The sequence below is a fragment of the Vigna radiata genome, chromosome 2 (genome assembly GCF_000741045.1).
Source record: "Vigna radiata var. radiata cultivar VC1973A chromosome 2, Vradiata_ver6, whole genome shotgun sequence".
In the NCBI taxonomy this organism is placed as follows: domain Eukaryota; kingdom Viridiplantae; phylum Streptophyta; class Magnoliopsida; order Fabales; family Fabaceae; genus Vigna; species Vigna radiata.
The window spans coordinates 1,803,870-1,825,706 of record NC_028352.1 but is presented as its reverse complement, the minus strand read 5'-3'; the positions used below and the strand labels follow the sequence as shown (position 1 = coordinate 1,825,706).

General features: G+C 31.7%; 1 protein-coding gene across 3 annotated transcripts; it reads right to left on the bottom strand.

The window, feature by feature from the left end:
- Positions 1 to 1,622: 1,622 nt before the first annotated feature.
- LOC106755955 (GPI inositol-deacylase) lies at positions 1,623 to 14,080 on the bottom strand. 3 transcript variants are annotated; one of them, XM_022777523.1, is made up of 19 exons: positions 13,813 to 14,080; positions 12,977 to 13,556; positions 12,142 to 12,390; positions 9,937 to 10,127; positions 9,680 to 9,851; positions 9,160 to 9,297; positions 8,891 to 9,080; positions 8,303 to 8,448; positions 7,664 to 7,840; positions 7,407 to 7,517; positions 6,633 to 6,755; positions 6,059 to 6,215; positions 4,899 to 5,062; positions 4,635 to 4,721; positions 4,077 to 4,405; positions 3,742 to 3,823; positions 3,330 to 3,469; positions 2,840 to 3,116; positions 1,623 to 2,285 (listed from the first exon to the last, which is right to left on the bottom strand). In XM_022777523.1, exons 2-19 carry the CDS (start codon positions 13,265 to 13,267, stop codon positions 1,953 to 1,955), a joined length of 3,357 nt encoding a protein of 1,118 aa, XP_022633244.1. In that variant the 5' UTR covers positions 13,268 to 13,556; positions 13,813 to 14,080; the 3' UTR covers positions 1,623 to 1,952. The 3 variants fall into 3 exon arrangements, with proteins under 3 accessions (XP_022633244.1, XP_022633245.1, XP_014493674.1); XM_022777524.1 differs by having other exon boundaries at positions 2,840 to 3,113; positions 13,813 to 14,079; XM_014638188.2 differs by having other exon boundaries at positions 6,633 to 6,752; positions 13,813 to 14,079.
- Between the last annotated feature and the right edge of the window lie 7,757 nt (positions 14,081 to 21,837).

Sequence of the window (21,837 nt, the reverse complement as noted above, 5' to 3'; positions counted from 1 at the left end):
AATAAAAACATCTTTTCTTGTGATTTTGCTTTTTTTGGTTGGTGTGGTGGCTGTTGGAGAATTGGGGTGTGTGATCAATTCACAAACAATATTTAAATAATTGGGGTGTGTTCTAGTTTTTGTGTTGTTCACTAAACAAGACCATTTTTTGTTGAAACGTTTGTGTTGTCAGAGGTTGTCAATCAATAATAATAATAAGGTAAAATCTCTTATCATGAATCCTTTTGTGAGGAGGAGCCAAGAATCCTCTTGCGCTCACATCCTTCATCTTTATCATGTTTGCAACTGTTTTTGACAATACATTCCGACATTTTCCATGGTTGAGATTCTCTAAAGCTTTGATAAAGCTGTCGGGCATCTCAACCCTGTAAGAGGAACTTTGCCTTTTCAATCGGTGATAATTCTTGCGTGAATTTGGCGTCAGAATTTATTCATCAGGATTAGGCATGTCGTGATTTTTTTCAGCGGGAATCACACTATTATAAAAGTTAGTGATAATTATGTTTAGTCTTTAATCTTTAAAGATATAACCTTTTTAAGATAATGATGCTAAATTTTTTGACATGGCAAATAAACAAGGTTTGAATTGTTTAATCATTTAATATGTATTATTTCAAATGTTAATATAAAATACGGTTTAATATGTAAAAAAATTAAAGTCATTGAATTAAGATAATTATACCTATTTATTTTTATAAAGTTTGAAGAATTAAATGTATTAAAGCTTATGGCAAAAATAAATTCTAATTTAGTATTCAAAGAAATATACTCAATCTTAAAAATTAATATTCAAAAATTGATATAACATCACATTTTTTATGCATATGTTTCTAACATAGTAATAGTGTTGCACCATAATATATTATCTTCGGTCTATGTGGAATTTTTAACCATCCTATAGAATTTTTTTTTATTTTTCTGAGGAAACAAAATGAAACCATTAAATTCTAAAATTAGACAAGCATTGGGATGTTTAGAAGTAGAGACATGCCATTTTAAGTTTTTCTAACATTTTTATATATTTTTTTTCCTAATTTTGCTATGAAAAAACAAAGGGGTTATGGGCCCTTGAAGGGTGAAAGTGGTGATGTATGAGAAGCCACAAGTAAACCTACCCACCAGGATGACAAGTGTTTGGGTCAAAAGACTGTCATTCAATGGCCTAACTTATCAATACACAACTTTTTTTTTTTTTAAGTAAATTTGATGTTTTTATTTAATACCCGGTGAAACTTGTTTGATTTAATAGGTTTCGCGTAAATTTCACTGGTAATAATGTCAATTGAAAATATATCATTAATATAAATTTTTCAGTGTGATTTTACGACAAGAGAAAATGCATTTATATGATTATTATTGTACAATAAAGAGAAAACTAAAATTATATATATCATATCAAATCATCCTTCTGTTTTTTCCTTTGCCATCTAAACAATCTTGCTTTTTACTTAATTCTTCTCTCTCTCTTTCTTTTCCTTCTCTATATTTCTAAATCATTCCTTCCCTTTTTACCAAAAGGAAAGAAAAACACATTTTTAAAAGGAAAAACAAAAAAATACAAAGTCTGAACGTGAATTACTTGTGTGATCAACTTGAATGTGTTTATCTAATGAAACATGAACTTCTTCAACGTTCCGAAGATCATTCAAACACTTTAGATTCCTCACATTCAGGCAAAATTGCAAAATATCCTCGTGAAACGATGATACAACAGCCGCAAAACCAGCCTAGGCACATGGAAAAGACGCTAAAACTATGCATCTAAAATGTTACAACACTTGGCACAGGGAATACCGGCATAAACTCGATGAACCGATAGACCCTGCTCGTTCTACTTGAAATCAAATATCTAACAGCAATGCCCTACTGTAACAATCATCGAAACAATTACACATTTTACATACATACACGTGGAACTCCTCTGACTGGTTCTAAGAAAGTTGTGGAAATTTTCAGTGCCTGTGAGAATGCTTCCGGCTGCTATAAGTAACCTCTCTCTTTTCGCCGTTCCAGCTACGCCACATTCTTAAACCGAAGGAAATGGCTCCCACAGCACTCATAGCATAAAACACTCTATACGGAGACAGAGTAAGGCCAGAAAAATAGGACCAGTATCCAGCTATAAGGTAGATGAAATAGAGTCTAACGTTTCGGATGGGGATCCCAGCAAAGGACACGAAGAAGGAATTGAACTCGGGCTTCGAGTTGCAGATGCCATGAAGTATGACGCCGATGCAAAGCACTGCATCCAGGAACCATGGGAGGCTCTCACCCAATGCTAGTCTCTGCAAAAATTAATTTTATAAGTAAATTAGAGAATATTAGTGCATTTTCTTTCAAGCAGTGACCTAGTAAAAATTTACATGGACTATCCTTCTAATCCATGCAATAAAACTCTAGAGAAAACACTGGACCTTGGAGTTTTCATCTTCAACATAAGTTCAACTTCAATATCTACATTGATTTATTTCTTATGCACACCCTAAGTGATGACAGCATACAAGGTGCACATCTAAAAGAAGAGTTCACTATTGTGAAAGTGAAAAGGCCTCGAGAGGAAAGAAAGATCAATTGAAAGAAAACAAGAATGAAAGAAACCGAATCGTATTTCTTCAATTGCGTATATAACCATAAGGGAGATACAAAATCATGTAAAATAATGGGTAAGATTTTGTAAGCTCACGTCTCTCCTGGTCTTCATCAGGGAGAAACATCAGGAGTAAAGTTATGTTGTGGGGATTCAATCAATCAAATTCACCTTTCCCTTTCCTATTTCCCAAGAAATGATTGCGTGACAGAATATGTTTAAAATGCTAACATGACACTAATTGTTATATACCTGGAACCAAGCAACAACGGATGGAGCAAACATCATCGTTGCAACAAGATGCAATATCAACAAGCCATGGCGATGGTGAAATAAATCTAGTTGTGCGTCACCAAAACTTCTTGATGAATCAGGACTGTTGGACAAGTTGTCTTCTGAAGGGAATGTCCGCTTAAAACTACCATCAAATTTGAAATTCTTCTTTTCAGACCCCGAATAATCTTCACTGTTACAATCCAAATTTTCAGTAATTTGTTCATGGCTGCCACAAGATGCTGTCAGGAAACTGCTACATAAACAAAAACAAAAGTCAGTCTCAAAAAGTCAAACACGTCATGATAGGATGGGCCTAAGGCCTAAAAAGAATCATACTAGATGGATATAGCATAGATTGATATACAGTATTTATATTTTAATTTATTTTAAACCCTAAGCTAGGATGATCACAGTTGTGGGTTCATCAATACCACCATTTTAATTTATTTTAAACCCTAATATATACCTGCATAATGCATTGTGACAACAGAGAAAGTGATAGAGCAGAAGTATGAGGAGACCAAAAGATGGATGAACCAAGCTTGCCAAGATCATTGCAGTAAGTGCCATAACAAGTACTGGATTAGATCTTAGAACCCTAACCACCTGTTTAATGTAAGTACCAAGATTCAAACGTAAATAAGATGAACTTGAAGTACAAACAAAACTGAAGATCACAAAATTAATTATAGATAACCACCTTCTTGTCTATTTCCCACCACTGTTTTACTACCCCTTCCCCCACAGAATTAATGCATGAAAATAAAAAATTAAAATTGGAAATATACTAGACCAGTAGGCCTACAAAATGTGGATAAGAAAGCCAAATACAACATATTTGGTTTGTCAATCAAAGGAAATATAACGTTGTACTTTACCTTCAGAGAAAAGACGCTAGACGAATGATTAACAAACCAACGAAGAGACAAAAAGCTATAATTCCGTTCCCACATTTGCCACCTGCAACATATTTATCAATAAAAACGTAGGCACAATTAGCATTTATGTTGTAGATTATCTACCTAAAATTTCTATTGGTAGAGATAAGAAAATAAATATAGATTAACAGAAATCCACAAGAAATGTGATTTACTATCCAAATTCCAATTTATCAAGGCAAATCCTATTAATCAAGGCCGCCCTTCTTTACATTAGCACACATATTGAGCAAAACTTAGTGTGATAAGTGGCATAGATCAATCAGTCACCTAACCTTGTCTTGATGAAGATGTGTGTAACAGCAGCCACAAAGAATACCAAGTGAGTAATCAGAATTATAATGGCTATGAATCCGTTGGCAAAGATATAACAAATAAGAGAGATGCCAATGAAGCTAGCAAATGGAGGAAGTGGCTGAGACATCAGCAGCGAAAGGAATAAGGAAAAGAAAATGGGTAGAATGGCTAGGGGAAACAAATGTGATAATAGTGTCAAATTTGATTCCAAAGCAGTCAGCATAGATGGTATCCTCAGATCAAGATCCCATGAATATGCTTGCCGCATTAGAGCAAAGAAAACAACAGCAACAGAGAAACCAACTATCTGCATGAACAGCCAATAGACAAAATTATTTTACATTAATGGAATCCTTATATTAAGTTGATGGATATAAAGATAATAGATCATATAACAATTTACCATTGTGAATCAATTGAAAACACTAAATTATTCAAAAGTGGATAATAATAAAAAACTTCTCATGGAAATATAACTCCATTTGTAAAATGCAAGATAGAAGGTTACAAAATCAGGCATAAAGAAGTTCATTTACCTTTGGACTATACAATAGTAGAAGCCTACTTGCAGCAGCACTGACAGAAATTGAAATGCTACTCTTATAAGAACAATGTGGGTCAACCTATAGAATAGTGGAGAAATTAAAAGAATTAAAAGAATTGTCATAATACCACCCACTGCCAGAATTCTAGTTAGTCGTAGAATTTGGCAGTTTGGCATGAAAATAACTCCAATTCTTTATTTGTTTAAGAATTTTAAGGGGGAAACAGTTGAACTTTATGCATTAGGTGATTCATACCAGCAAAAGAACAATGGTTTTTTCAGATTGCTGGGTTGAACTCCAATATGCTGGGGAGGAATCAACAACAATTATCTCACTATTCAGATTTGGATATATATGAAGACCAGATGTATCATCCCACGCAAGTGCAACAGGTGGGAAACAGCGCAATTTGCAGAGCCCTGAAATACCCAGCTATAGTTATCTAAGCTAAAAAGAAAACAGTAAAACAGCAGAAAAATATTCATCACAAATTTAGAATGCATTCCACTATATGCATAAAAGAAAGCCAAGTTCAAGCCCACATTCATGTCATTAAAGATAAATTACATCATATCTTTTGGTAACATTTTAAACTTTTGGAGATTTCCCGCATTTTCAAACTTCTTTGTGTATATCATCAAAGAAGAATACGATGAAAAATTAGTTACGATAAAAGAAGTGTTCAAGCCCAATTCTTGTCATTAAAGATAAATTATATCATGTCATTTGGTAACATTGTAAGCTTTTGGAGAGTTCACACATTTTCAAACTTCTTTATCTATATCATCAAAGAAGAATAAGATAAAAAATCAGATATAGCACTACCACAATGACATGGTCTGTCTATACTTGCCGCCAATCCCTAATAACGGATTAGGAAAAACATGCTCAATATCTTCATAGTGATTAGGAAAAAATATTTTTATAATGTTCCAATTCATTTCAATATATTTTTATTTCCTTATTTTAAAGAATTTTATTACTACAAAATAGTAATGATGAGAATGTAATTGATATATGTTATCAATAAAATAATTATTTAGTGTGTTTGTTATTTAGATGCTAATTGAATAGAATTTCCTTCTGATAGAAGATCCACTACTGAAGATTGTATCTCCATTGGTGATAACATGATTTCTTAGAAGAGCAAGAAACAAAATGTTATTCCAAGATCTAATGCAAAAGTAAAAAATAGAGCTATGACCTCTGTCACTTGTGAACTTATTGTTACGAGACCTAGAATTGATTATATTTGTAATAAACTTAATATATGCAATTTTCACTGCATACAAAATATATTTCAATACACCACAATACCATATGAAGTTCGAAAACAGGCACACCACAGAAAAAGCTATCACCAAAAGTAAAATCCTTAAACGATGGTTTATTTGGTATTTGATTAGGATTCTTACTACTACTTTCAATATCTCCAGCTTCCTCTTCTGGAAGTCCAGAGTTTCTGATTCCACAGCTGACAGTTTTCAAAGACAGAGTAACAGGTAGAAGGCCCACACTAATGCCAAATGATAATTTGACGGCTAGCGGATGAGCTTCCTCCAAAACCAAATCCTACATAAAACAACATATCAATGTTATGCAACCTATTGCCCGCTGAAGAAGAAAAAATTGTTCCATTCACTTGCAAGTTGCTGAAAATTGAGAAACCTATTTTAGCACCGTAACAGTATAATTTCACTTGATTTCTAATGAAACTTTCTACACATATATCTTTTTTATTATATTATATATAACCTAATAAGACAGAGGAACATCCCTATAATAGTTACAGCATTACATGTAAGCATCAAAGTAAGCCTTGGCTATATAAGGTCTGTATACTACAAACTGCTTCAGAATTAGAACAATTTCTGATGTAACAACAGGCACTGCAATGAAAAGAAACTCAAGAAATAAATTCATATCAGTAAATAAAAGTAAATTACAGTCTAGGGTGTACAGGTCGGTACACTCCAAAAAAATAACCACCTTTTGAGAATAGGAAGATTGAAGCATAAACCATGGAGATAATTCTTGACTGCCCTCCTCCGGATTAAAGAACTGTCCAACTGCCATGGATGCTGCTGGCGGTGGTCTTCCTGAAATACTCTGCTAACCACATTGTCATTTCATAAGCAAATATGGAACACATTATTAACTACAAAAACCATACAATAACTAAATCCAATTTAGAGGCAAACTGATTTAATTATTCCTGTCGGAATAAGAATTAAATATAGGTAGTTAGTAGCTTAATTGGAAAACCGTTATACCTATAAGCTGTTTACTTATTAGTATTAATTACATAGATATTTTTTATGTAAGTTTCTTCTATAAATAAAAAAGATAAGCTGAGAGATAATTAATCTCTTAAGTTCTTTTTCTCATATTTTCAATAGTATTCCATCTTCAGTCATCATAATTAGTATGGCCACACAAAAGTACACTTACATAAAGAATTTTTAAGATTAGAAAAAGATAAAAAATATTTAGTTTAACACACAATCCACCCATCCAGATGAAAATCACCTTTCTAATTTTATGAAAGATAAATGTAAGACCAAATGTAAAGCAAGTACAAGCTCCCCCATGGAAACTTTAAAATGAAAAACATTCAATCTCAAACTCCTAATCAAGCAGAATAGAAAGGCCCAAGGGAAGAAAAAAATCAAATACGTACAAATATTTCTGAATACATCTCAGTAAGATATGAATTTCTTAATATCTAAAAAAACTTAAATCATTCAAAACTAAAAGTTGTACCGGACGAGGTGCAACTGATATGGTAAGAAATCTGAAGCCATGCATATCTTCTGGACCCAACCAAAATACAGCAGATGGAGGAGCTTGCTCAGTCTGACTACCAGGTTCAAGCTGGTATATCATTGTAGATTAAATATTATAAGTGGCCAAACTAAATAGGCATCTTCCTCGTACAATCTTAAGGAACTCAACAATAGTAAGGTAGTATAAAGATAATCCAAACAAGACAGATTAGTCTGAAAAGAGGCATATTGTACCTGACGTGGTGCTGGACCTGAGGGAATGCGCATAATCTTTGCTGTTACTTCAACAACCCTATCATTGAGAGGTAAAGTAGTAGCAGATTTCCCCTTTTCCGGCCACAAATGAAGTCTAATTCCAGAACAAGGCTCTAGATTGGTCACAAGTACAAAATGACTTTTTCCATTTAAACCCTACACATCCAGATTAAATTATTAAGCAATTGCACTATTCCAAAAGCAAATGCTATCAATAAGGAGGCTATAAAACTCAGAAAAAATTCAAATTGTCATGGACATTTTTGCCAAGATAGAAATTCTCAAGCACAAGACCACATGGCAAATCTAAAAGGTGACAAGGTCATTATTCGCAAGCATTTCAAGGTTTGGAAAAGGGCCATTCATAGTTTCAACATATCCCAAGATTTGTTACCTAGTTCAGAAAGAATTGGGAGACTAGGATTTATATAAGTAGGGGTGAGCGTTTTTCCTTTTCTAATAAATAATGCACAACATATATTAAAGCTTATTTCTATTATTCAATGTTTGTTCTCTTTTTTCCTCCTTCTCTACCTAAATCCCTATTATTTCTACAGAACTTTACCTATGTATGTCATATACTTTGGATATTGTATCAAAGAAACAATAAACAAATACCAATTTTTGTATGTCCAACCACCGCCTGCGACCATCCATTGCTAATACAGTCACCTCATTTATCTGAATGTATAGGTCTCTATCAAGGCCCCCATCATTCCAATGAACATTGGCAGGACAAGCAATCAGCCTATGTAGTGGAGATCCTGTAGCCACAATATAATTTGAATACAAAATTTTGTACAAATGTGGAATTTTATTTCCAAATTGACATATATTGGCATGGACAAAATTTAATCAAATTAAACAGAAACCACCACGTGACATAAGTATTGAATTTCCTATGCAATGCAAAATCATTTTTCAAAAACATTTGTATATTGCATCAGTTATGGAAAAATAATAAGGCCAAGTATATAGTAAGAGTTTTTACCAGTATAAATTAAGATGGCTGGTAACAGTAAAAATGGAAAAAAACTATCTTCTTTGTCCATAAAGCATAATTTTTCAGCAAAAGCTTCAACAGTTATATGTCCATAAAATAGAACTTTGGAATGAATATTAGATGATTCCAGAAAGCTTGTCAACAGAATTTTCAGATAAACAAAATACAACAACCATGGGATAATAAAATTGGCAACAACATACCAGTGACATCTTTTGTATTATGAACAGGAATGTTTATTGGTTGTTTATAACGGGGTAACTGCACCATCCAGTCAAAATAGTGTGATATTCCACTACGCAGCATTCTTGCAAAAACTGCAAGTCTCTTTTGACTATCTGCAAATGGTTGGCCTGTTCGGGAATCTATCAAACTAAGAAGCGTGTGCGATACCTAGATAAGAATAAAAACGATAAGGATCACATAAAGGAGAAACAAGTTTATGTTCTTGACAGAGAAGAGACCTACTTACTTGGACAACCAATTGATTACACCATAAGATAGCTTGATGCTCCATAGACAACCACACATTTTTCATGGCTGTACTACTGATCATGAAGCCATGGGTTGGGGGCACAATATTGTCAAGTGATGTTAATTTTGACCGTACCTGAAAAAAAAAACAAAAAATAAACCATAATGTGAAGGTTCATAATATTTAATAGTTGTTTAATAAATGTGATTGCACGAGACAGTAAAACTTGAACTTCCATCGTGGGATTTATACATTTACTCAAAATTTAAGAAATTTCATTTCTATATATTACATAAGATGGAAATTTAGTAATACTAAAGGAAGATACTAGTAAGAATGTCCTTTAACTAGAGATAGTAAAAGGGCTGGTACCAACACTCTGGAAATTGTTAAAATTTAACAATGCATAGGGCAAATAATCTTCTGAAGCAAAGACAAATAAGGCCCCTTTTGCTATACAAAAAACATTCATTGGTGAAAAATCTACTGCCTCTAGGGGGAAAAATGATGGCAATACCTGGTAATCGTTGTAGGCACCAGAAATAGATACAACTACAACATTAGAGAGTACTGGATCAGACACATAACGCCCTGTGTTAGTGGTTTGAACCTTATATCCTTCTCTCCATTTGGAATTTACACGTGCAAAGTAATAACCCAACGAAGGCTGCAATGCCACAGGAGGTGATCTGAATAAAATACATGTATCCCATCAAACATTTAAGCGGCACATAGAAATATAACAAGAAAACAATAATAGAAAAAAATACATACTGATGTGGGGTTGAAAGTGTAAGAACAGTTTCAACAGCTGATTTCCTAAGATGAGGGTGGATAACAGCCGCCCTAGCAACAAAACCTCCCATGGAATGACCAACCAATATTACACTTTTTGGCAAACTCCCAGAAACCACAGCACCTTCTCTTGTTCGGGTATCATAAGACACTTTATATTGGTCCAAAATCTGCATGAGCAGATCATAAGAATTGAACAGAGTGACAATTTTCAATAATTAACTGTCTCAAGGAACATAGTTCTTACAAATGCTAGAGACAGCACCAACTGAGAAAAGAGTGCATAACACAGAACTGTCTACGGTAAAGAACACGAAAATAAAAGATAGTGCACGGAATGGATTGATTATAAAAGAAAGTATAGAATAAAGAACGAATCTTTATTATTTTCAGTCAGTTATCCCGATAACAGCGACAGATACAAGAATGTCGCATAGGAATTCAAAAACCTGATATCTTTACCACCAAAAAATATCTGTCCATTCCTACCCTCCCTCCTCCTCCTCATCTTCTCCTGATTCACATTCTTCTATACAACTGACTTTACTCATTAGTTGACATGGGGCCTTTTGAGCCCAAATCCCCATCCTTCCTACCTCTTCTGACATAAACTATTCTAATAAGAGGTCTGTTACTAAAAATACTTCCCACCACAAGTTTCACCTTGTTCTCAAGAAGAAAGTGTGGAAAATGTTTCATTAGTATCAAATGATTCCCAAGTAGCTTCAAAGACAGGTAGAACTTCAGCTCCTTCTGCTATTACTTCTTTTATAGGTACAACTTGTAGCTCCAGCTGATCGTACCAAAGGCAGAGGTTGGGTACAAGTGATACAAGAAAAACTGGGTGGACTCTGCTTTCTGTGGGTAGTCATGGTTGATGATAAGCAACCTGTCCCACCTTCATGGTATCCAATAAGGGCCATAAAATCACGACTCAACCTCTCATTCCTTTTCTCTGCCAAGGATTACAGTATGTTGGGTTGTAATTTTAGATATACCCAATCTCTAATTGCAAAGAGCACTTCTTGCCTATGTTTATCAGCAAACATGTTCATCTTATTTTGTGCTTTTAAAAGGTTCATCTTCAAATCGAGATGAAGTGTTAATCTGTTAGCTTCTTTTTATAATTTCAATTTTAAGTTTCTACACATTTGTTGATAACTTCAATTTGGCCATCAAGCTGAGGGTGATAAGCAAAATTGAATCTAAAGTTTTGTGTCAGCTGAGCGAAACAGGTCAGTCCAAACAAGGCTAAGAAAATTATCCTCCCTAACTTAAATAATAGTAGCTGGAAATCAATTTAACTGGACCATTTCCTTTAGAAAAAATTTTGATACGTCGTGATCTGTATAAGGATTACTTGAGGGTAGGAAATGAACGTACTTAGTGAGTCAGTCAACCACCAAGTGCCATCAGACTGAGGGTTAAGAAGAAATGAATTTGAGTTTTGTGTCCACTAAGCAAAACAGGTTAGTTCAAAACAGGTAAGCAAAGAAAATGTCTCTCACAGGTTACTTGAGTTTTGAAGTACTCTATGTTCTCCTTTGTTTGTTTCCCCTTCCAAAATTAATACTTGTAATTGCTTATTTTTACATTCATGGTCAAGTTGGTTAAAAAGTAGAACAAATAAATAAAGTTTACTAGCACTGATGCATAGAAAGACTTCATAAATAAATATTTGCAGTGCTGAGGGTTTAACCATATCATTCTAACAAGTCACAACATTCATGAGACTAAACCAAAAATCTAAGTTGAATGACTTGAAAACAGAGAAGAATGTCATTCAAAAGCATCAAACAAAACCAACTAGTGTATTCCCTACCATAAGATGGTCTAAAAGTAGAAACAATAAATATTACTAGTACTAAAACAAAGCAAGACCCAACATTTGCAGAGCTGAGGGTTTAACTGTCATTCTAACAAGCCACATAGTTCATTCATTGGATTTTAATGATGTTGATAATCAATAATAAGAAACAAATTCTCAGTTTATTGAGAATATTAATACCATTAGTGTGAACCAGCCAAGACAACAACAATGATAACAAGTTCAATTCAAAACAGATTGGTGATCTACAGACTACAAATAAACCATCTCAAGAGTTTTAAGATTACAACCAGATTGTATTCATCCAATATTCATTTGCATCCATTTGGTATAAACTAAAATAGTAAAAGTGATACCTTATGTATAGCACGTACAACATATTCAGTGTGCGCTTCAAGAATGGCACCATCCATGGCAGAATGTTCACCTTCAAGATCAACAGCAAACCAGTCCAGCCTGCTGGTATACTGGCTGGGTAATTGAAAACTAGATAAATTTATATCTCCACCTCCTTCTTCAGCTCTTAGGGTTGCCTCGTGGTAGAATGTACGCTCTAGGGGACCATTCTGGTATGCCCTATCAGATTCGGCTGCCAAAGACCGCACCTACAAAGTGGATACAACTAACAGAAAATGTTAACAGAAATATAAAATTTCGGGGGACAAGTACAAAAAATTAGTTTCCTAAATCATTACCAACATTAAAGTTAGTTTCGTAAATCAATAGGGGATCTATGCCGTATTTTTCTATCTTTTATTCATTTTATTCTTTTTTCCTTGTTTTCAATTTCACAAATAAAAAGAAGCATCATTCCCGTACCCAAAGGAATTTCACAAACTCCAGCTATAAAATCATTCAAAAATGAACTGATAATGAGTTACCCTAGAATCTAGATTCAAAATCAGAAACCTTGGCCAACAAGTGAGCGTACCTCAAACTTTGAGAAAAGCAAACTAGAAATGCAGATTTACATGTCATCATACTACATAACTACATTAACCACTCTCAAATCGATCTATAACAACTAAATCAACTTACTCCCAAATACCCCAACATTAGAACTACTCAAGTCCAGCAATAACATATTAATATTTCCCATTCTTCATTTTTACATTCCCATATTTATTTAACAAGTATCCATAAACCAAACCAATTCTGCCTAATTCTGAGCAAAAAGAAATAGGACCTTGCCTGTTTGAAGCTGCCACCATTGCCTGGGATGAAAAGCACGGGCACACCACTAAGCTTTTTAAGATGCTCCTTAAAATCTATCTTTTTCCATCCCTCGTGGTACAAGTACAAGCCATACTTCCCAGGAGAAATGCTCTCCGAAGATGAAATGGGAATATAAGTCGGATACATGTAGGTCATTATACATCCATTCGAAATAGGCTTCAACAAACCATATAAAGCAGCGAGACAAATCCCTACTACCACAATAATCAAAATTCCAATCCTAATTTTTGCTCTAAAACCTGGCATTTTCAGATTAAGCTTCTACTCCACAGTCTTCAAATCGCTGCAAAGTTCACTTCAACAAACTAGCTAACTCAAACAATAGTAGTGCCGTGGTTGAAATAGAACTTCAAGCTACGCGAACACATAACAACATCATCAAACAATTAAACTAATCCACGCAACTAACACAGATTCCATCGCCATCGCCATCGCCGCAATCAGATCGCCATCATCGATTGCACTACCGTTCCAATAGAATGAACAGCTTCGATCTCAAAAATAATAGATCGCTTTGGACAAATAAAATGGAGATCTACAATTCAACAAAAACACAATTGAAGAACATAAGATAATCCGAAGCACAGAAAAGAAATCAGAGTGATATAAAAATATCATTAAAAAGAATAAACTCCAATATCATAGATCTGAAACACGTCCGGTGGAGGCGGTGCTACCTCCGAGGAGAAGTCAAATATATATGTGTGTGTGGAGAGAGAGAGAGAGAGAGATGGAGGGAGACAGAGAAAGAGAGAGGGAGGGAGAGAGAAATAGAGCAAGAAAAGGATTACCAGGAGAGTCTACAAGGTGAAGATGAGCAAAATGCTTGAAATGTGGAGACTGAGAGTATGCAACAGAATTTTATTTTAAATTGAGAGTGCAAAATGCGACGACAAAAGAAACAAGGAGGAGCGTGCGTCACAATCTGACTGTGACAGACTACACACTGGAGTTCACGCCTCCGTCCACAACTCCCGCTGTATGTTCTATTAAACGTCCAATCTATCTCTAGCCAAAGGACCTTCATGGATGTGCAAAGAGGAGACTGGTAGATTGATTTTCTAGGTAATATTGTTATCTGTCAAAGTGTTAGTTGTGTAAAAAGGTATTTTAATATTGCAATGCACATATTTAAAAAATTATTTTTTATAAAATAAATTTATGTTTATAAAAATATAAGTAATAATTAGTATAAATAGTAATTTTTAAAATTTAAATATAAATTCTTTTATTATAAAAATATATTTAAGTTGTTTATGTGTTTTTTTAATAAAATATATTTTATTATAAAACATTTTAGATATGATTAGTTTTAATATAAATAATTTTAGGTTTAATTGTTTATTTGGTTCTTACTTAATCTAAATTTTATTCACACTTTTAAAAGAAATATCAATTTTGTTTCCATTTTTTATAATTTGCATCTTGTATTCAATTATGTTTTTTTAATGTGAAAATTTAAGATAAGAGCTTCTAATGATTTTTAGAAATCCATATGAACTTTTAGGGTTTCTAAATTGTTAATGTGATTTTTCATTTTTCATATTACAAATTCAATCAATTCACACCACCACCCATGACAAGTCATTCTTTCATAAAACTCGTATTATTGGTAACGTAAACTTGAATTTAGTTGAAGAATGAGATGGCTGCAAAGTATTCATCCACCCTCAAATCCTAAATCAATGGTCTTTTGAGTTCATGGGTCGTTTGGTCTTGCAAGTTGGTGATGAAGATGACTCGTTGAAAGTTCGAATAAAGGGAAGAAAAAATGGGTTCACTATTGGGATTCCATGGCGATTTGGAGATTTAGGTTTTTGATTTTTTGATTTGGGATTTTGAGGTTTTGATTGGTGGTTCAAAAAGATTTTGTTGTGTTATATAGGTTTGCGAGGAGAAAGAAGAGGAAAACGTGGTGGTTGACGATGGTGATGTCACGATCTGGTGGAGAAAACGAACATGATTAATGCGTCAGGAAGCACAAAGAAGTTCGTGATTTAGGGTTTTTTTGTAGCAGTGTGATTTGGTGGTTCATGATGGGTTTGGGTTCGATTTGGGTTTCTATGGTGGTGGGATGGAAGTATCGCGATGGTTGGCATCGCAGTGATGGTGAAAGGAATATCGGTTTAGGTTTCTTGGTGAAGAGATTTGGTAATTTTCTGGTTCTTTGATTCGCGATGAATGTGATTGGAATTTCTAGGATTTTCGAGGTATGGTGTGGTTAAACGAAAAAAATAACAATTCTTATTGGCTCACATGTCACAATAAATATTCCAAGAAATTATCATGACATCAATAGTTGCACGTCACACATTCATAAAGTCAACATTGTTTATTTAAACATCCATAATAGAAATGGATTTGATTGGTGCAATATATACAAAATGATGAAATTTATATTTCTTAAAAAATGGAAATGAAGTTGATACATCGTAGTGAAACTCGAAACAAAGCAAGCAATTAATAAAATACATCACTTTTTAAGAAATCAGATTTAGTTTTATGATTTTCTCGTTCTTTATTCATCTGTTTTAAGATTTAAGATTAGAAATTGTCTAAATAATCTTACAGCAAGATTTTTTAAGTCTAACCTACAAAGAATCATCCTCTTTAACTTTGTCCTATTTGGCATACAAACCAATCAACCTCACACCAATGTATAGTTTAGGATGCATAATTGTTTTTCTTTTATCAAATTTAAATATCACTATACATAGTCAGACTATTACATTTGATGAAACAAGCTTCAAACTTCTCTTACAACATGCTTTCCAAGTTCTCAACTCATTCAAGTTACCAGATTATCTGTAGTAACCACTTCAAAAATTACTATCACAGACATAACTTTTTTTCAAGACTTTTCTGCTCATTTATTAATTTAGTGCAATTATTTTTAGTTTTTTTATATATTTATTATTATAGTTATTTTGTTCTAGGTAACTGTATTGATATTATTTTTATAAGCGGTCACAAATATGTTTTGTTTTATTACTTTTATAACTATTTATTTTATTAGCTATAAACTACTAAAAATTAAGATGTTATAATTATAATAACAATAATTATTATAACAATAATAATAACACCAATGATATTAACAACAACAGTAACCATATTAAAAACAAAGAAGATCCTTCACAAATACACTATCTTTTGAAATTTCGATCAACGTTTTATTCAAATGATCGAGTTTAGTAGAATTATTTAATAATAAAAATAAAAGACAAACATTTTTTTAAACTTAGTATTGTATTGATTACTTACTTTCCCTAATTAGTTATGATTACTTTTGGCACAAAAATTTACAAGGTATAAATAATATTCTTTTATAGATAAGTCACTCATAACTCACTCTCGATAGGTTTTAAAAAGGTTTAATACCGCTTTTGGTTCCTAGTTTGTGAGGGTTTGTTCAATATGTTTCTATCTTTTTTTTCATAACAATTGATCCCACCTTTTGAAAAAACTGTTCAATTGAGTCCTTTTTGTTCATATATTCAAGTTTAAATTGTTTATTATAGTCCTTATTATATACATACGATGATGACATGATTTTTAACATAACATTATGTCAGGACTGTTAAAATAAGGAGTCAATTGAACAGTTTTTTCAAAAAGTAAGATCAATTATTATATTGAACAAAACCTTCCGGATCAAAAGCGTTATTAAACTTTTTAAGAATTTACAAGTGAAACTTAGTGTGACATTTTATAAAATGAATATAATTAACTGACCAAGTCTACCCTATCTCGGTATATGAATATAAATTTTGATACAATCTTCAAATTTTAAAGATAAATAAATATAATTATGTTAAAAAAAAGTTTATGTATCAAATGACATTTATGATTGATGTTAGATTTATTTATTCTATTTGATATTTTAAATGTATTTAAAACTATGATTAATATATTCAAATGATAATCTAAAACTATTTTAATGAGTTTAAATGTTAATCTAAAATTATGTTTAATATTCGAAAAGATTTAATAACATTGGATTAAAATTTTTGTATTAATTTATTTTAAAACTTTGAAATTCAAGTTTTAGATTGTCATTTAAATTTAATAACTATAAACATTTTTAGCCATATATATTTTAAAAATACAATATAAAGACTAAAAAAATAGTAGAATCCAGTATATATTTATTTAAAATAATTATATACTAATGTTTATTTAAAGAAATTATAAAAAGAAACTAACTATAAATTATCTGATGGAATACAGTACTTTAGAGGCATTTTTATACAACATCTCAGATATCTCATAGATAACTCGTTATCCATGTTTCCCAGATTTAGTGGATTATGATAGCCACCAATCACTCCAGTTTTATTAACACAGTAGAAGAAAATATGAGATAAGTATAATTAAATATGGCCATGTTTTAATACGCAAATAACTATAAGATCTTTAACTTTTGAGTTGTACAGTAATATAATTCCTTATTTATTACATGAACAAGTATATTTATTTTTAAGGATAATCTTACACAATTTTTTTTGACAATATTTGAATATCGTTTTCGAGTTATTCTGTGATTGGTTCATGATGGTATTTATGGTTATTATTATTGATTGTGAAGTAATTTTAAACCGATCACAGAATGACATGTAAATGATGTTTGATAGTCACTGGGTTTGACAGATGGAGAAGATGTTCACTTGGCCGGCGGGATTACAACAGCTGAAACAATAACATATAGCATCACTTATTTCCTTCTTTTCATTTGTGATATTGACTATTATAATAATAAAGATTTAATATCATTTAAAGGAAATTGAGTTTGACAAAAAATGTTAATTACCTCCACAGTGCATTCCTGGGGGAAGATTCAAACCACAAGAGCGTCCGACGAACACAACTTTTGGAATACTGACAAGGCTTGCAACTTCTTTGGTAACAAGTTTGCAAGCACATGGCACATTAAATTGTTTCACCACTGCACAGCACGCTGCTGAAGGTTTAATCTTTGGTCCTGTTTTCTGCACATACTGTTGGCACTGTGATATCGCATCTGGCAAACTTCCTCCACATATTGCAGAAACCTCTTTTGTGTTACACATTAAACATCCTGCGACCACTAACATTGTCAGTGTCAAATACGTGTTGCAACTTCCCATTTTTTCTCTCAGGTTTGTACGAGAAATCCCACGATTCTGTCACAAGGATGCTTGCAAAAATTGCCCCAATATGCAGTTTGATGAGTTTATGAACATTTATATATATAGATTTGCGACACGAACAAACACAACTTCGATTGTTTCGATTTTTTTAATACAGTCTTGTTGTCACTTTCTTTACAAATGCCACTTCCAAATTCAAAACAATATCGTGAGAAACTACGCCGATCACCATAGAATTGAACGTGTCTGAAATTATCCAAACGATCCTGCGTGTGCTATCTTACAAGGAAAGAAAATCATCAAATGGAGGATATAACTGTCATTTAGCTTTACATTTGCAACATGGGAGAACTAAAATAAATACGAAAAAGTTTTTTTAACAACTCGACAATTTTTTCATAATGTATACGTGGTAATTTGTGATTGGTCCGTTTTAAATATTTTTTTAAAATAAATTCAAACAGACCAATAGAATTGTGACACGATTCTCAAAAAGTTATTAAAAAAGAGTTGTTAAAATATCATTGTCCAAATAAATAGATAGTTAATACTTGAGAGAAAGAAACATGGTATCAACATGCTATCGTTTCGTTAATATTAAGAGAAACAACACACATGTTGTTATTATTATTAGGTTTTTGCTTGTTGCAAAGTAAATAGCGAGAAAAGCATTTGTTTGAAGTGAATGACAAATCATGCAGCCGTTTATGCTTTAGGCGGCTGAGAGGATGGAGAAAAAAATGCTATGACATTTTTACTTCATTAAAATGATTATTTTATTGTCCCGAAAATTTTTAAGGGAATTTTTTTACCGTATTATAGAGCTAAAATCAAAGGTTACCAAGTGCACGAAACTAAAAAGGTATCTAAGCTTTAATAAAAGAAAATTGTGTTTGATCTATGTCTTGTATTGCCCAAAGTTGTATTCAAACACCTTGAATAAATAAATAAATAAATAAAAACTATAGTTTACCTTTTTATTTGTGCACCCCTTTCGTATTCTTTTTTTCTTCTATATTTTTACCAAGTTATATTGTATTGTTTGTATAAGCAATACTTGAGGGGTGAAATAAAGTGACCGGAGCAAGATCAAAAACCTTTTCGTTATGAAAGGGGTATTTGGAAAACAAAAGGGCGTAGATAGCAAATGCCGAGCTATAGCCTCCCAGAATGGATATGGTTGAAAGCAATCTTGGGCCCAACATTATAAAGGCATATAATTTTTTGTGAAATTAAGTTAGAAAATTCACTCTCTGAAGAAAATTTCAAGTTGTAGGAAAAAAAAAGAAAAAAAAATAAAAATATAGTTTAGTATTTTAATAACACAAGAGCTTAGAAGATTATATTTTAGAATTAATGATGTCTTTATAATGGTTAAATTTAATCGTGTTGATGATAAAATTTTGAAATATAAATAATTTATTATAAACACGTTTTATTATTTTAAAAACATATTATCTCTTTAAAAAAATTTCCTTTTACAACTTTTTTCTTTCTTTTATAATGTTTTCCATGTCAATTCATCTGTTTGATAATTGAAGAATATCAGGTTTACGATTAAATTCTTAAATAGAGTAATTTGGTTTTTGTCTCTTTTCTTAGTTGATACGTTCTTTGGTGCATGTACCATATTGAGTCACATGTACTGTCTGAGTCTTCTATAAGAGTATTTGTTTATCAATGGTCATAATGATGTGTCCTGACCGTGTTTGGGTTGTTTATGGGGACAAATAGAACTTATTTTGTATATGGATGTGTTTTTAGGATTCCTTGAGTGTTTAATCTGTCCTTATGGAAAGGAAATCTAATAGCATTGTTTTTAGCTGATAGATAACTTGTAATTGCTAATTGCATGTTTGTATGATGTTTGGTTTGTGTGATTGAATTGTCTGATGGGATATGATATGTGGAGGGAGTTTGGATTCAATTTGGCTCACATGAATTGTATTTCAAAATTTGGTATGTTGTATGGTTGATATGGAAATTGAGATGAACTTGGTCACTGATTTGTGTATAATATAATATTTGATATGTTTTGGCATTTGTGTAATATACTAGTCTTGTTTGTAGTAGGATGAAACTCATTGGTAATGACTATGTATAACAATAAAAGCCACCATAAGGGTACAACTCGCAAGAGTTTGATATTAATATACATGTCTAGTAACAGGAGTTCTTTGTATGCAATATATTTGTGGTTATGAGCGATTTATATGTGATAATATCTTTACACCTGTTTTATTTTTCTCTTTTTGCATACTAACTTATCATTTTTCCTATGTTTGTTTGTGTGTTTTTTTATTTACAATGACCATCTTAACTGTATGAGAAATAAATATGTAATAATTAATCAAGTGCGGTGCCACTGTATAGTTCTAGGATATTGTATGATCTTATTCTTTTGACAAATTCTAACTTTTTTAGTTACAAACATGTCTATTTATATATAATACATGTTTGCATGAATTTCTGCAATATATAGTAATTATATGCTTACTTTCTATATTTATTGATTGTGATTGATTATAATATCTATAATGTTTTATTTTATAGTTTTACATTATTGTATTATATGTCACAATTTAAGATTTCATATATGACGTGTTAAAAAGTGGAGTATAAAAAATTAATACTTTTGTCTAAAAGTTAGGAAGGTAATGTATGTATCGTAAACTAATCTTCACTTTTTATTTCTTAGCATTTTATTTTTCTATAATTTAAAAAAGAAAATCTCAAAGTTATTGTTTTATTTTCTCCCATTAAAGCACATTATAAATCGTTGTTTATAGGATGGTTGGTGCATTATGATGTATTGTGGTAATAGAAAAATGAAAATGAAGTATTATGAGAATTAAATGTGATGATTTATTAAACATGTGAACATGAAGAGTAATTATAAGTATTGTAAGAGTTTTGCGTGTTTATCACATGGTTGACCTTGAAATGTAGGCTTTTTTTCTTTTTTATTTTTAATCAATTTGGTTAAATTGATATATTATCAAAACTAAAAATTACAGAAATTACAAAATATTGCAAAGAACTTCATATTTGTAATATAGTTTAAGATACTGTTTTAATAAGAATTTAATTTTTTGAAATAAAAATCTTAATAATAGATATTTACAATTTTGAAGTGTTACACCTCTAAACTTTAGTACGTGTATTTGAATAAAAAATAACTTTTATTTATTTCTTCATGTAATAAGAAGATTATTATTGACAATAATGTAGATTAAATTAACTAGAGAATGTCCATTTTTCAATGATTTGGCTGAATCAAAATTAAGATATGCATTTATTCACTGATATATATATATATATATATATATATATATATATATATATATATATATATATTTATGTTTAGAATATAACATGTTTTTAGATTGACTATAAATACCTTTATTCACAATTCCAAGTTAAACAAAAAGTAATGTTTAAAAATACAACTGTTCTAAATGATGTCATCTTTAATGCATGTACTTACTCTTACGCATCTAGTCGAGTCTGAGTTCAGTTTAATATAATATTTTCGATTTAATTTAATTCAATTCAATAGTTTAATTTTGTTGGATTTATTATTTTTAATGGGTTAATATTTATTTATTTATTTTTGTTTAATTTTATCACCTTGTTCATAAAAACACTCAACCACGTTTTTACCTTTTAAAAAGACAACCATGTAAT

Coding starts and splice junctions, on each gene's coding strand:
- LOC106755955 (XM_022777523.1), bottom strand. CDS start 13,267: ATGCCAGGTTTTAGAGCAAAAATTAGGATTGGAATTTTGATTATTGTG. Junction 9,852..9,936: donor ACACTTTCAACCCCACATCA/GTATGTATTTTT, acceptor TATTTTATTCAG/ATCACCTCCTGTGGCATTGC. Junction 6,216..6,632: donor AATCTTCCTATTCTCAAAAG/GTGGTTATTTTT, acceptor TGTTTTATGTAG/GATTTGGTTTTGGAGGAAGC.